This window comes from Seriola lalandi, unplaced genomic scaffold, assembly GCF_002814215.2.
Source record: "Seriola lalandi dorsalis isolate HSWRI2012SDOR001 ecotype SW California unplaced genomic scaffold, Sedor1 jcf7180002054658, whole genome shotgun sequence".
NCBI lineage: Eukaryota > Metazoa > Chordata > Actinopteri > Carangiformes > Carangidae > Seriola > Seriola lalandi.
Window position 1 is genome coordinate 197,908 of NW_019525211.1, and position 16,329 is coordinate 214,236.

Consider the following 16,329-nt stretch of genomic DNA (forward strand, 5'->3'; position numbering starts at 1 on the left):
TAAAAATTAGGGAAGTTGTAGATAGTGAGTTGAAATTATGGAATACCATATCAAAATTTAAACTAAAACGTTGGGTGACATTGGCCAATAGGACACAAAGAGCGCTCCTCCGCGTACAACTGTAAACATGGCTAAGTGAAAGAGGAATGATGATGATGTCGGTGCTCATGCTACAAGGTGTAACTGTGAAACAGAGGAAAGGTTAGTGGAGCTATGGCAACAACACTCCTGCCTCATTTTGATGTGTCCATGAGACACAAGACAGCACATTTTGTGTTTACATTCTTGTTCCCCAAACTTGCTCCCTGGCACCTTGTGATATGTCAGTGTAGAAGTGGATCTGTTGGGTACCAACTTGTAGTCCGTCATATCTTTTGGCTAAGTCACGGCAAGAATTTATAACTCTATAATTGCCTAATTTGACACAAAGGCCATCATATCATTAAAAAATATTGCGTCATCTGAACTGGCATTAGTCAAAACTAAGACTTCCAGTCCTAAGTCAACAATAGACACTCAGTCAAAACTGTGACTTATAACATTATGACTTCTCTAGAAATTATGAGATATTAAATAAGAACAATGCAATATAAAGTCAAATACAAAGTCAACGGTTTACTAAGTCATGTTTAGTGTTGTTTAGTAAAACTCTGGACTTACTAAGACCTCATATGAGATACTAAGACGAACCTATGACTTACTAAGTCTAAAGTATAATAGGCCCAAGACACCAAACTTAAGAATTACTATATCAGAAATATGACATAGTGGTTAGAACTAAGACTTAATAAGTCGAAAATATGAGATATTAAGTTCAAATTTTGAAATACTACATAAGACAAGTGTATGACTCAGTATCTAACGTCTTTGACTTCCAATGACCAACTTTTCTTCTGGCATGAAGGGGCTTCCATATTTCACAGGTGTCACAAAAAACCAAACAAACCATTTCAGCGTGTTGGGCAACCTTAAACAAGCAACTGTACTTTGTCATCATCGCCACAAACTGGTGTAATCAGACACTCTGAAGCCTGTGGTTGTAGCGCCAGACGCTCTGAAGCCAGCAAAATGTAATTACAGTGGCTCAACAGGCTTCTGTGCTCTTTATTTTTCTGTGTTGAAATGCAAGAACTAAACACTCCTACTCTATCTATCTATCTATCTATCTATCTATCTATCTATCTATCTATCTATCTATCTATCTATCTATCTATCTATCTATCTATCTATCTATCTATCTATCTATCTATCTATCTATGCGGTGATGTGTGTGGCTCCCCCTGCTGAACAGAGACAGTCACTGCAGGGTTAACTAGCTCATCTGAAAGCAACGTGACTGCTGTGATATTTATCTTCCTTTACTTTGGTTCGTGTTGCAGATTGTCTTTATTTCCCTGCGACTCTGTCTCTCAGAGGATAACAGTGACTCACAGGATCACACATACTGTGGTGCCTTCACTGACCTCGGCACTGATCAGACCGTTTCTGTCTGTGTGCCAGTGACTGAAAACCTCAGATATATCTTCATAGACGTCACGGAAAGGGCGTAAGGTAAGTCCCTTGTGTTGCTAAGTTGCCTCATCAAAATAAATAGTCCTGAGATGTTTTCTCTCTGCCAGTCATCGACGTCGCGTGGGAATATAATTTCGATGGAAGAAAAACAGGTTTAAAAAGAAAAACACCAACCACGACTTCCAGAAACAAATTGTAGGTCTCTTTATTTAATGTACAATAAAGATTCTCGGACAACTTTTTGTGAACTTTAAATTTACCAACTATAGTCATTAAAAAAATGCTTCGGTGTTTCTTTCCTTTCCCCAGCTGTCCTGAGCTGAGACCCTTAAAATAATCTGTCCCCTTTCCAGAGCGCGCTGAAGCGTCAGGAGCGCTGCGCCAAAAAAACACGCGGGGCGTGTGCGTAAATGGCGCATACAGAGAGTGCAGCAGACGCAGACACTCGGGGGAGACAGCTGCTTATGAAAAAGAAATACAACGGTTGTTGGACGATGTCAAACTTGGCTGCTCGACAGGTTCTTATTTGTCTTTGACAGGAGATCCCCTACGCATCTGTCCAAACGTCAAGTCTGACAGAATTCAAGGTGTCACATCCGGTGGGGGTTTCAAAAATAACGGCCTGGTTTGCACTGGACTTAGTTTTCAAGTCCACCGTGAGTGGGGTTTTTAAAATCCAGTGTAGCAACTTAAATGATATAAAAATCAAAATATCTACTAACTGGGTCCCTGTTGTGACTTTGACCAAAAACACATTTCTTTAAGAATATGCACCATGTAAGCATAATGAAGTATTACTGCAATATTAAAAGTATTAGAACCACATTTTGGTGACAGTCTGGTGAGGTTGGGGTTAATGTGCTGACCAAATAGTTCATGTGCAGCCAAGGACCTTTGGTACATGTCATTACCCATCCTTTCCCCCTCAACTTCTGTCATCCCTTCACTGCCAGCTCTCCAGTAAGAAAAGAAACAGACAAACGAGATTTTAACACAGAGTTTCTCTCAAGACAGCGACTAATCAAGATCAGGTAAAAATGCAGGAGCAACCCTGCACTTTCAGTTTATTTAACAGTAATTGCTGATTATTTCAAAACAAATTTGCTTACGAAGACCAATCTTTAAAGTAAAACTGGAATTTTGTATGACACACCATTTGGAAATCCCCTTATACACGGCCTTTATACCAGGGATTTAAAAGAAGATAATCAAAACCTGTTTCATGAAGAATATAACTGTAACACGCCCTCTCTGTCATGACTCTCAGGTCCTTTCTAGAGATAATGTGTCTCAAATAAGACACTTGGTATTAGATCAGGTATTACACAAATCAGATTACTCTGATTACAAACAGGCCTGTGTTTTGAATGAGTAAATAGATACCACGAACAAGATGAAGCTATTAACGAAACAATCTCTGGTGCTATCCTCAGCAGATGAAAGTTCAAACTAAACTTTGAAACCAACAGGGCATGAAGTCCTTAAAATACTATAGAAATATAAACATCTGCAACGTCTAGGACGACTGAGCAAACTCCATCTTGATGAAGAAGATCATGTGACACGATCAAAAGCTCTAGATCTGCTACTATATACACTTTGTGGGCAGATTGTTGTGTAAGCTGCTGATTCCAAGGTCAAGAATGAAGTGTTTAAAAAGAAAGCTTGAATTTGACATCAGACAGACAAATATATTCCCTCAAATCTGACAGTTTTCACTTTTTCTCCTTTATGTGAAAGTGACCTGAAATCAGCAGATTCGCAGAATACACATGGAAGAACTGGAAAATACTTTGACCTACTAACAGTTTTGATGAAATAACCAGTGGTTATATGGGAACAGATTTTTTAAAGAAACAGGCAACTTAAAAGTGGAGTTGTCACTGTTATCTAAAGCGAACACCTGTCATTTGCTTTTATTTTGAAGGGAATATATAGTATTTCCGGTCTGTCTGCAGCTCTCTCTGTCTATCTTGACGCGCCTCTCCTCTGTGCAGCCATGCATTGGAGTGAAGCCGCATAAAAGCGCTTCCATAATGCGGGCGTGAGGTGCGCGGACGAGGGGGTAAACGGAGGGGATCCAGGAGGAGGACAGCGGCGTGTTACCGGCTTCACACCGAGCCTGGCCGTCAGGCACCGGAGAGAATAAAATGTCGAACCGAAAGCACCGGGACAACCAGGAGATCTGTGCCCGCAAGGTCCGGGAGCTGGCCCAGTCTGGAGTAAACAAACACTGCTTCGAGTGCAACCAGCCCGGGGTGACTTACACCGACATCACGGTGGGCAGCTTCGTCTGCACGTCGTGCTCCGGAATGCTGTGAGTAAAAACCCGCCGCCCCTCCTGGGTTTATTTACTGCACATTTCGCATCAGCGTGGAGACAAACAGATACTGATGGAGCAGCAGAGTAAAAGTAGGAGGCCTGAGATTACACCATGCACCATCCAGGGACAGATTGACAGTTTGCTGGCTTATTTTTTCAGCGTAAACAGGGAGTGATGGTGTGGTGCAACAGCCGTGGTTGTGTGCACACATTAATTTACGCAGTGTCTACCTCTCTCTTTCTCTCTCTCCCTCCCTCTCTCTCTCTCTCTGTCTCTGTCTCATGCGTGTCTTCCAACAGCTCCATAAACGACAGACCGCTAGTTGGTCATTTTCCAGCTCTGAGTTACGTTTCATTTCGTCATGGTGCAGGTTTGACACTACCTTTCTCTCCCCCCTCTCTCTCTCTCTCTCTCTCTCTCTCTCTCTCTCTCTCTTTCCGTCCAGGCTCCTCTCCGGTGTGTGGGCGTGGACATGCGCGTGTTTGTATGTGTGTGTGTGCTGTCACATTTTGTTCTGCATGTTCAGCCTAGTCCCAGCACTCCTCAGGAAGACGGTTTCAGCACTTTAGTGAGCGTTATTGCGCAATCTTTCACACGTTCAGCAGTGTCCCACTTTGTGTCCCCAGCATGGAGAGCGAAGACAGGTTCTGGTTACTGAAAACATGATGTTTCTCTGTCACAAAGGGGTGTGTGTATGTGTGTTTGTGTGTGTGTGGCACCTGTTTCACAACAAATCTGCCCTTAAATTCACAGTCACGTGTTCAATACTTCCTCTCCCACCTGCTCTGTCCTCTGTCTTGTCTCAGAGGAAAGACTTATCTTACACATCTTCCTTTTTTTCTTCCTTATTTTACTCCAAATTCCTCTCTCCATCTCTCCTCTGTGTCCCAGGAGAGGCCTCAACCCTCCTCACAGAGTCAAGTCTATCTCCATGACAACCTTCTCCCAACAGGAAGTGGAATTCCTCCAGAACCATGGCAACGAGGTGAGTGACGTCCCACCTGGGGCTCCAGGTGGAGGTGGGACTTTGCAAAGACTTCTGTGGCTATTCACACTTGTGAGGTCATCCAAAGTCACGAAGCGAACGCAGCAGCTCATGAGTTTTGTGTTTTTTTGGTCCGAGTTCAGTTTTAAAACCGAAACTTTGTGGATGTGATATGGAATATGAAACGTCCCTTGTGGCGAGCAGTTGAACCAGCCTTTGTGGTCGAGCTTTTTTCTTGGGAAGAATGCTACTGCTGGGTTTCACACAGTGCCAAGAAACAAAAGGACCAGCACTTTGTCCCACCCAAACCACGATCCATTTCCTTTCTGTCTGTGTTTGTGTGTGTTTGCGCGTGTGTGTGTCTGTGTTTAGACCAGTGGTTCCCAAATTTTGTTTTTAAACCAGGACACCCCTTCATCGAGATTTTTTCTCACTCACTTCATATTTTGGCAAAAATATAATTTAAAGGATCATTATCAAAAATGTTGATGCCCAGAACACAGTCCAGAGTGACGTCTTCAGATCCCTTTTTTTTGTCAATAAACATAACATTCAGTTCACAAGTGAGAAGCCACAATCAATAAATGAATGATATTGATCAAAATCAATAATCAGAATCTTTTTCAGCTCTATGGTAGATATACCGCAGACACATTTTTTTAATGGCCGAATATCGATATCAGACTCACTAAAATCCTGTATCAATCAAGCTAACCATGCGTTACTATGACAACCAGCAAACCTAGAGCTGTCATGTGACCATGTGGTATATTCAAGGGCCTTTGTACTATGCAAATTTTTATATTTATTGCGTATCTCTTCTGTTTTAAAACTTAAATGTGTAGTGTAGGTGTAACTCTAACTTCCTGTTTTAAGGTGGTGAAATGATATATAAGTAAACATGTGCAATAAAAGATGAAAATGAGGCGGCCCATAGCCCCCACCCTGGGAACAACTGGTGTAGGCAGCACTCACGCCTAGGCTTATATCACACAGGTAAAAGGTGAAGCGTTTCAGGCTGTCGAGATGAGTGCTGTCTGTTTTTATCTGCTCGCTGTTGGCCAGGATGTGTGTGCGTGTGTTTTTGTGTGTGTGTGTGTGTGTGCGCGTGTGTGTGTGTGTCAAATATAATGTGAGGAGAGGCAGAGGTGTGCATCATCCAGCTTTGACTCCTCATTGTCCTCTGATGAGTGATCATCACAGGCAGTAATATTTGCCGCACTCTGAGATGAATCACTGATGAGAGCCTGTTTGTGTTTGTGAGAGACTCGCTGAGACTAAATGTCAAACAAAAACAGCGATTGTGGTTTGATTTTTATGCTCCAGCAATTAGACACAGGACCCCCCCCCCCTTTTTCTGATGCTGCATGACTCTCCAAGGCCACATGATTTTTAAGTGTTTTCCTGCTAAATGTGTGTGTTCAGGTCGGGAGGAGGACTTGGCTGTGTGTGTTTGACCCAAAGACGGACGGCTGCTCCGACATGAAGGACTCTCAGAAGTTCAAAGAGTTCCTCCAGGACAAATACGAGAAGAAGAAATGGTGAGGATTTTTCATCTGCAGTAATGACATGCTGATGTAACCAGGCAGGAGCGCTGGCTCAGAGGTGAATAGGCAACTGCAACTGGTGGTTATTTTAAAATATTGATCAATCTGCTGATTATTTTCTACATGAACCGATTCAAACACTTTCCTAAAGCCAAAAATATTCAGTTTACTAAAATTTAAGATGAAGAAAAACAGCAAAATATTTTTTAAGGATAGCAGCTTTAATCCAGAGTGAAATATTTACTACAGACATTTACGGTGAATGAATCCTCAGGACTTTTTCCTCCTGTGCCGCCATGAGATTGACGTTTTTGTGTGAAATGTGTTGACAGGTGTTGGATGAATTACCACGAAAGAGAAAAACTGTTCACGTCAGCGTCTGACTTGTAATACCGAGTCAGAGATATCTGGAATTTAAATAATCTCTCCCACTTGGTGAAAATGTCAACAAACTGTCAGGCAGAATGTCTGCGAATGCTCCACCGCTGGCAGTTAACGCCACATCAAAATAAAATCCAATATTAACACTATTACAGTTCAGCTGATTTTATAGGAGCTGTGCACTGTTTACTTGTATCTGGCTTCACTCGGTAACAAGCTGCTACATGTGTCGCATCAAAAGTAACTAGTTTAGGCTGCACAAAGTTAGCATCAGAGCTAAAGTGTGAACACTCCAAAGGTGGAATAAGAGCTGTTTTTCCTCTTCTTCCCATTATGCTGACTTTGCATGAACGCAACATTATACGTGCTAAACATCAGCGCGTTAGCATTGTCACTGTTGCATCTAAAATCTAACCCCTATTCTTGCTGTGAGCATGTTAGCATGCTTCAGTGTTACAGAACTGCTAGCATGGCTTTAGACTCTCAGTCTTGTTTTGGCATTTTTGCTTGGGGAAAAAAAAAAGATGACTCAATTATAAAACATTTCATGGATTCATTCTTTGTCCATGGGCTAATCGATAAATAGACCACATGTAATTTTTTCAGCTGTAGAAGGGAAAGGGTGAAACAGGGCAAAATTAGATCCAAACAACCACCAATGATCTTTGTTCCAAAATTAGACATTCACAGTTTGAAATGGAGGCTCCTACTCAAGAAAATTAGCCCAAGGATAATAGCTGCTTTCAGTGTGTGAAAAAACAGTTTCTGTTTTGGTTTAGCTTCGAGCCCTAGACATATTCTTAGTCGTGACGTTTGATGAACAGAGCATTAATTGTGCTTTTTTTATGAGGTTTGTTAGTGACAAAGACTCACTTTATCTCCCAATCTTTTTGCAGGCATTTTTCCAAAAGTAAGAACCGGAGAGATGTTGAGGGTCCTTGGAGCCCCGGGGTCCAGGCTGTGCCCCCTTCCCATGGTCCCTTAGCGAGCCAGGCCCCGACTCATAACCTGCCCCCCAACGCCAGAGCCACAAGGCCACTGGTAAGAGGCGTAATGTGTCTGGATTGTGCATGTGATGGCCTTAGAGAGTGATGGAGATAAAGTGGGGGGGTGAATCTACAAGGATGAAGATTCAAGAGAGAGAAAGTGAGCGGGTGGGTGTGGTAGAAAAAGAGGAAGTGAAAGAGACAAGTAGTTCAAAGAGAGCCAGAAAAGCAAACGAGAATAGAAGGTGAAGAAACGACCTGATTTCGCTTCCACACTGCAGCAAAGAGACAGGGACTGATGGGTTGGACAGTAAGAGGGCCAGGTAACCTCGACATCAAAGCCCCTGCGTATGAATTATTGAGAAAGCATGAAACACACTCATTTCTTCAGCCTTTGTGTCTCTCTTTCTACCTCCCATCTGCTTCTTTCTCTTTCTCCCTGTCTCTCCTCCTTTAGTCTCAGTCCCAGCTGCCATCATGGGATCGAGCGCCTGCGATCTCGCCTGCCGACATGCGGACCGACGTGTTCACCGCTAGGCCATCGCGCTCCCAAAGCTTCAGAGACCCCCCTCTGAAAGGTCAGGGGTTGATCTTTAGAGGAGGGTTAGATATTTTTGGACTATATCTGATCGATTCCCTCACTTTTTTGTCCTCTTATTCTATGTGTTGTCTCTCTGCGATACAGATCCCACCCTGTGCGGGATAGAAAGACAGCGGCCAGGCTCCCTGTCGTCAGCGCTGGGAGCTCAGAGCCACGCCCCCTCCTTCCCTGCCCTCCCACGACCATCAGGTGTGTCCCCCCCACTGGGCGCTTTGTTTTTCTTCCTTCTCTCAATATAACTGTAAAGTGTAATTTTGAAATATTTTTTATTGTGTTTTCAGAATATACTCCTTCATGCATCCACACAAACCCATAAATAACATTTAATGAATGATATAGTATGAATACACACTGATGGAAATTCATCCAGAAATCTGTCCAAAAAATCGTTGCTAAATCTTATACAGCTCCGTGGTTTTTGGTTCTGGTGGTGTGCTTGATTTTCAAACAAGCATTTATGAGATGGTAATGTAGTCCCTTCCCATTTTAGGAGAATCAGTCACTGTGCAGGCAAAACATAGAGAAGGCTGCAGCCTCAGCCGTGATCTGGGTTTTGGATATGTTGTTTTGAAATATCAGAAATCAATAATCAGGACTGGTTTATTGCTATATTTGATTTAATATGATTTTTGGAGAGATGTGCCTTGATTGTCAGGTATTTAATTTGCTGGATTAGCCAAAACAGACATTCCTTTCTGGTTATTTTAACCTTAAAGCTACTCTCATGTCTGTAGAGTAAACATTAAGGCACAGCCAGCAGCTTGTTAGCTTAGCTTAGCATAAAGTCTGGAAACAGGGGGAAACAGCCAGCCTACAACACCACCAAATGTGTATTATCCCGCCACTGAAAATAGTCCCCAAAAAATAGCACTGTTTCTTATTGTTAGAGTAATGACTGCTAACAAACCTCAGTGCACAGCTGTTTCAGTAAATGAAAATGAAACCACAGATCAGTGAACCGTTTTTAAAGATTTACACCTTCAGTAGGAACCAATGGGGTTGGTGCTGAGTGGCATAGAAGTACTGAGACCAACACGTTGTTGGCATTGATTTTTCTATGGGATTTGTTAATGATAACAGAAATACAGAATGATGCCAGCCTTACCCTTTAAGCAGCTTTCATCTATTCATGGAAAGAGATTTGCCTGTTTACTACCAGTTCGATGAGGCCTGAACGGCAGTAGCCTGTGTCTGATGCATGTTAATGATGAATGCACTAAACCAACTGCTAACCTCCACGATGTTTGTTATATTTGTGAACCCAGTTCCTCTTTCCATTGCACCTTGATGTGATCTAAGAAAGGCGATGAGGCCGCATGGATTATCTCCTAAAAGTGGATACTATTCTGTTCTTTGAGCCTCCAGCGAGGAAATTTGGCAGTGTATAGTGCCAGTGTATTGTGTCAGTTGAATATTTTCATTGATTCTCACTGATGATGCTGTCCACTCATGGCTGTTGGCTCCAAGTGTCACTTTGGGAAGGATAAAGAGAGGAGAGGGAGTCATCATTTTTCAGCTTTTTCACCATTGTGTGGGTTTACAATGGGTCCATGTCATCATCTTAACATACTGGGTCGTCTTTCGTGAAAAGCAAAATTCAATACACCGCTTAGCTGGCCCACAGATGACAGCAGAGACGGCAGTTTCATATGACGTCAAGTGACACTTTCTCCTCTCTTTTCTCCTCTCTTTTCTCCTCTCCTCCCTCTGTTTAACCCCTGTGTCTATCTTATGTCACTCTCCTCTCCTCCTCAACCTCGTAGCCAGTAGCTCTTTCAAAAACCACTTCACTTTAGGTAAGACACGGCACCAACCCATGCATTTGAGTGTGTGCTGAATGGCTGCGATCAATAAGCTTCTTCACGCTGTATCATTCATAATAGATGGCCAATCTGTGGGCCGTGGTGGTGCTGACCATGCCTCACATGCATGTGAATTTGACTTGATTCTCGAAGCAGTTTGAGAAAAGACACAGCACTCTACACTCTATATTAATTTAGCCACTCGAGTCACGGGCTGGCCAGTGTCACATGCTGCAACCGGAGTCGATATTTTTCTTCATCAGTCAGCTTTCCCACTTTAAAGCTCGGATCTGAGGGCTGAGCGGGTCAAGGAGACGCACACACACACACGCACTGTTCCCTCAGAGGAAGAAGAACAAGTTTAAAGTAATGTTATTTTTAGGCCATAGCTGCTCCTGCCCCCGTCTGCGGAGGGCTGCTGATATTTCCCTCCACGTTGGTCTTGAAGTACTTAAAAACTATGTAGGACACAGCTGTAATCCCACAACACACATTAACATCACAAACAAGTATTGTAGGAAGTTCAGGTGCGTTTGCAAAGTTAGGCTGTATCTCTAAACTCTCCTGGAATGTATGATCATATCCCAAAAACACGCAGCTTGACTCTCGCATGCTTTATATCTTCAGATAATCTGTATCAGGTCCAGTATAGTCTGGTCTGTGTCTCTGACTCGTCATCTGACAGAGGAAAACACGCTGTGTTTTTATTTGAATCCCCAAGCTAACATTATCCTAGCATGCTGTTTGTGGAAAGCTTGCTACATGGAAAGATGTTAATCGTAATTTCCTGCCTTTGTTACCGGCTAACAGTTTTTTTTTTTTTTTGTTTGGTGCTTTGAAAACTCTCCAAGAACTTGTTGGCTTGCTGCTCTGCCGCTTGACTTTTTGTTAATGCTTAACCATGATAGTGATGCATTCTCGTGATATGTCAAACTAACCCTGCCTTTGACAAGCCTCAGCATGGAAATGTTAATGTAGCATGAGATAAATTGCCTTATTCTACGTTGTTTTATGTTGTCTGATTCACTTTTTATTGAATGTGCACATATAAATAATTATATATTTTTTATTCTAGTTTATAACAATAATTGCTAGCATAAAATCAAACTAATGTCCATGAACTGATCTGGATTTAACATGATAACAAACCAAATTTCTTCAATAATATTCCTCAATTGGTCTCTATTTTTTTGACGAAAAAAAAATCGACATTTAGTAGCTGTTCTGTAGCTTTTGATCACATCACATGAACTTCCTCAGCACATGGAGTTTGCTCAGTAGATGGTAAAATTGACTTGTTTTCAGAGCACCTTCAGGACCTCTTGGCCATGTTGGTGTAAAAGCTGAAGTGATCAAAGGCCCCAGGACAGTTACTAAATAAACCTTGTGTGATTGTATCGTCAACTGTTGTTTCCAAGTCAAGAGTGAACTTTCAACCTCAGATTTTATGTTAAATGGACGAGTGTTTCCAAAAAATGTAAAATTGAACCTCTACAAATTCAACAACTAGGAGCATTGGGGAAAAGTCCATATACTGATGGAGACTATGTGATTTAAGAGCTACTAAATGGACCTTGTAGGGAGATTTTCTTTCTCCTCACAAAGTCCTTTTGAGGTTCAAAGTTCATTCTTAACCTTGAAAGCAGCAACTGAGAAAACAATTACACTTGGATTGAGATTGTAGGTCCATTTAGTATCTGTTCTGGGGCTTTTGACCATACCCATGATCATCTTCAGCAGATGGAGTTTCCCAGTATTCAGAAAAAAATAATTTTAATATATAGAAAACTCAATCTACTGATGATTGAACGTTACAGAAACAGTCACTATATGGGCCTTAATTTTATATTTGCCTCTGCATTAGTTTCAAAAGTAACATGATATTCTTACATTTTTTCAAAATTTTATTAAACTATGAATATAATTAAGTATTATTGAATTTTTGCTCAGCCCATCAATCACTTTGAGGATTTGTAATCCTACTGTTTTTTTTTAACTTGTAGAATTAGAGAAAGAATAAAATGACTTTGGCTCTGTAGATTTAAGTTTCATATTGTGAATTACATCAGTAGAGCCTCTCAGCTTTTACCTGCTGCCTTTGCACTGAGTCTCAGTCTTGTTCTCTCGCTCTCAGGTCGTACAGTATCAGCCTCTGGGGCCACGGGGCCCTTTAGGGCCTTCCCCAAGTCTCTCAGCGTGGACTTTGGAGGTATGAGCCATCCTCAGCCACAGCCCCTGCCCCAGTCTCTGTCCCAGCAGCAGCAGCAGCCTGCCAGTGTTGGCCAGACAACACCCCCAGTGGGCGGCTCGAACCCCCAGGACAGGTACGCTGCCGTGTCGCAGCTGGACAGCGTCTTCTCTGAAACGACCACAGGTGGGAAAATGTCTGAATTTGTGACTTTTAATGTTCATGTTACCACTAGACTAAACTACCAAACTGTATGTTAAGTTTTTAAAAGTACCTCCACCTCACCCTCCTACAACAGTAACATGCTACATACGCATTTGATGAGCTGCATCAACAATTTAATAATGTATTAACTAGCATTAGATCAGTCACAAGGGCCATTGTTCTGCAGCTACTCTTACTTACAGTAAGTAGGATTTTGATTGCAGGGCTGTTACTTATAATATAATATAATATAATATAATATAATATAATATAATAATTTTTACATTGTTTTATTGCTACTTTTACTTAACTGAAGGACCTGAGTATTGCTTCCACCACTGTGCAATAGATAGATACAGAGGCAGAGGGAGTGTTCGAGTGTGTGCATGTGATATAGATTGTCAAGGCCGGCTCAACTATGTTGCGTAACATCCTTACTCCAAATGCCAAGGCTTTTAGCAGTTGAATTATACTCATTGTATTTGCTCCAGATCATGCACAGCCTGACTCAAGGCGCCTTCTTGATTTGTTTTCAAAATCAGCTGTATTTGTCTAATGACCAAGATGCAAAGGATTCCTTTGAGCAGCCCTCAAGCTTTTCTACAAGAAGCTTTGTTGTTTTCCACCTTCATCACATCCTCCCTTGCCTGGCAGAGTAAGGAGGTTATTGATTTTCTGCCCCAGCTCACTTTGATTCATATCAAGCTGAACACAGAGACCATATTTTATTCCGCATATTTGTAATGCTTTTGTTCTTTGATGACTTACATGCTTAAGATCAACTGTTTGAACTCATTGCGAGATTTTTACCCACAATTCAAAATAGTAGCAGCTCTTGATTTCTTGAATTAGCGCTCATTAGAGCCCTGAGGTTATGATGTGGTCAGTGTGAAATGCTTGTTTGCAGCTCCACCTGCTGGTCCTCCGCAGTACAGCGCCATCTTTGGCAGCAGGCTTTCATCCAGTTCGACTCCTGCCAGGTAGGAAAAAAAAAAAAAATAAATAAAATCGTGTAAAATCAGCTTTTGTTTAACATGGCAGATCTTTAAATTTCCTGTGTGTGGAGCCCTTTAAAGGTCATACTCTGATTGATCTTCCATTTTTCTACTTTTCCCCAGTTCCCCTGGTGTCGATACACACTCCAGCTCCCAAACCTTTGCGAGTAGGTACCGAGCACGAGCTGCATTGATCCTTCCTGCTAACCTGCACTGTATTTACACTCAGCTCCATCATCTTTGGAGCCACCCAACACCCCTAATTAGGATGCATCTGTTTGACTCAGAGCAGCGTTGGTTTGAATAGGCAGGAATGTACCCTGTTAACCCCACACACTGTGAATTATCTCCCCCCTGTGTGTCTCAGATTTCCCCAACCCATTCAGTTCCAGCTCCAGCTCTGCTTCCCAGCAGCCTGTTGCCCTCTCCCCCAGTAACCCCTTCAGCAATGCCTCAGGAGGTGAGACTCATGTCCATGGCCCTTCATTTATCTCTGTTTTCTTTAAGGCTTTTAATCATGTTATACATACTCGTGGATGTGACAATTCATATAGACAGGTGAGATTTAAACTCCAATTAACAGAGAGAATGCAAGATTGCTTAACGAGATACATCTGTGAGAGAATCGTTCAGAAGCGGCACCCCCCAAAGAGGGAGGTGTGGCCATGACGACGGCATCACACGATGACAGACAGTTAGACTAAAAGAACAAATACCACTACTACAGAGATACGTGTTAATACTTATGCACCTTCGTATTTCCTCAATAGAGAAAAAGATGACTTTGAGAATAATTAGACATGAACTGTGAATAAAATGCTCATAGGGTTTGAATATTTTAACCTGTGATCGTGTGTCATTATTTTGACAGTTTTCAGTTTTATTGACATAATCCAGATGCTGTATGTAGAACCTCTTTCCTTGTTATTCTTAAAATACTGATCAATCTTTGCAAAAAATACTTTATCTGTCCCGCAAGGAGCAACTTTAGAGGCAAAAAAAATAGGTTTGTATAAAGATGGAAAGAGAGAAAAGATAGAAGATATAATGGCAGCTGATTGTCAGTGTCCTATCCATCCATTTGAATTATTCAACCATACTATGTGTTGATGTATTCAGTTTACATCCGACTGGTCAGATAGCTCATTACTGCGTGATGCGGCCTGCGGGCTCTGCAGTATATTCAAGACACGCTTCTCCGTCGGTTGCCTTTTCATGTGATACCAGCCGACAACTGTTGAATTAATTATGTGTTGCCTGATCTCACGATACGTGGGCGTCTCTCTTCTCCCCAGGTGACTCCAGCGCGTTTGTCACCTCGCCCACCTCTGTGTTCCCTCCGTCTGCCTCTTTCCCAGCGCCTGCCACCCAGAATGCATTTCCTCATGAGTCAGCCAGCAACCTGGAAGCCAATGGTAACTTTTGTTATATTATTACTGTATCTGTCATAGTCTGATATCTTATGTGGGTGTTGTTTTGTCACTTATGATGATTTAATTTCAATAGCACAGCTTTTGTGCGTAAATACGTTCATGTAAAATTTAACTCTATGTGATAAATCTCAGAGAAGAATGTAGCACTGGTAGAAGTGGTGGTTTATTGTATCACACAAACAATTTCCCAGCAAATACGAGACACTAAAAACATTGTCGCAGCACAGAACCGTTTGTCCAACATGAACACAACTTCTTACATTTAACAGCGCATCGCTAACGAAGAGCTTTGTCCTCTTTCCCAAGCTCTGCTAATTAAGTCTGCCACAAAGACACTCCACTCTGAGAACACAGCTGTAATCATCCAACCGCAAGAAGTTACCAGAGATTTTCATTAAAAAAATATAAGCCTTAAATCATCATACGATCAGAAATAAACCCGTATCACATAACAAACAAAGCCTTTAATCTTCTAGGAGAACATTACAGTAAATCGAATGGTGTACCTGAACACAACACAGAGGTCTGATAGAGATCTTTTAATCCTTTTACACATTAAGTTCCACACTGTAATTATTTTTTAATGAGAAAACATGTTCATAATTTAGATGTGCACTATTAATCAACAAACCATCTTTGCTGACATTGTGCATAAGGAACAGGTTGAGCTGAGGCTCACAAACATCGCTCTGTAACCTGCTCAGGAAGATGAGAAATAAAAATCACAGCACACATGGGTAAATGACAGGCTTACACCCTCTCATATACATTTAAGATAAAAACAAGAAACTGCACACACACTGCAGCACTGGCTGCCTGTGTGACACCTACTATATGTGCACCGCCTGCAGATCAAACACTGAGAAGCTGTGAAGCTGCAAATGTTTCATTATTTCAACAGTGACCCACAGCAACAGTCCAAGAATACCAATTCACACATCCAGTACGGAGCTGCTGCTGCTGCTGCTTCACCTTCTTATCTGCGGTTTCTGGTTTCAGTGCTGTGTTCACACCACGTGTTATTTTCTCTCATGTTATGCGTGCATCATGTTGCAGGTTTTGCCTCCTTCCCTGCGTCAGACTCTCAGCCCAAAGTCCCTCGGCCGATGTCGGTGAACCCGTTTACTGTGAGTACGCGTTCACTGCCTGGCAAACAAGTGCACTTCAGGGGGATAAAAGAAAGTGTGTATGTGTGTGTGTGTGTGTTGGGGGGCTAATTGGTATTTTTTGCAAGTTCTTCTTTTCCTGCAAACTACAGGAAGTATAGTAAAGGTCTGCCTGCTCATTCTCACCATGCCTCTCTTGTCTCTTAGGGGAATGTTTACCCCAGTCGAGGGACGTCGCGAAATCCTTTCATCTGACCCCCCCCCCA

General features: G+C 42.1%; 1 protein-coding gene across 4 annotated transcripts; it reads left to right on the forward strand.

The window, feature by feature from the left end:
* Positions 1 to 1,428: 1,428 nt before the first annotated feature.
* agfg2 (ArfGAP with FG repeats 2) lies at positions 1,429 to 16,329 on the forward strand. 4 transcript variants are annotated; one of them, XM_087177853.1, is made up of 15 exons: positions 1,429 to 1,551; positions 3,510 to 3,829; positions 4,727 to 4,820; positions 6,246 to 6,361; positions 7,645 to 7,789; positions 8,192 to 8,312; positions 8,420 to 8,524; positions 10,099 to 10,131; positions 12,272 to 12,511; positions 13,437 to 13,509; positions 13,648 to 13,691; positions 13,892 to 13,984; positions 14,820 to 14,939; positions 16,014 to 16,084; positions 16,271 to 16,329. In XM_087177853.1, the coding sequence occupies exons 2-15, from the start codon at positions 3,663 to 3,665 to the stop codon at positions 16,316 to 16,318; spliced, it is 1,470 nt and encodes a 489-aa protein (XP_087033979.1). In that variant the 5' UTR covers positions 1,429 to 1,551; positions 3,510 to 3,662; the 3' UTR covers positions 16,319 to 16,329. The 4 variants fall into 4 exon arrangements, with proteins under 4 accessions (XP_087033979.1, XP_023276613.1, XP_087033980.1 ...); XM_023420845.2 differs by lacking the exon at positions 1,429 to 1,551 and adding an exon at positions 2,408 to 2,543; XM_087177852.1 differs by lacking the exon at positions 1,429 to 1,551 and adding an exon at positions 2,434 to 2,543 and having other exon boundaries at positions 3,440 to 3,829.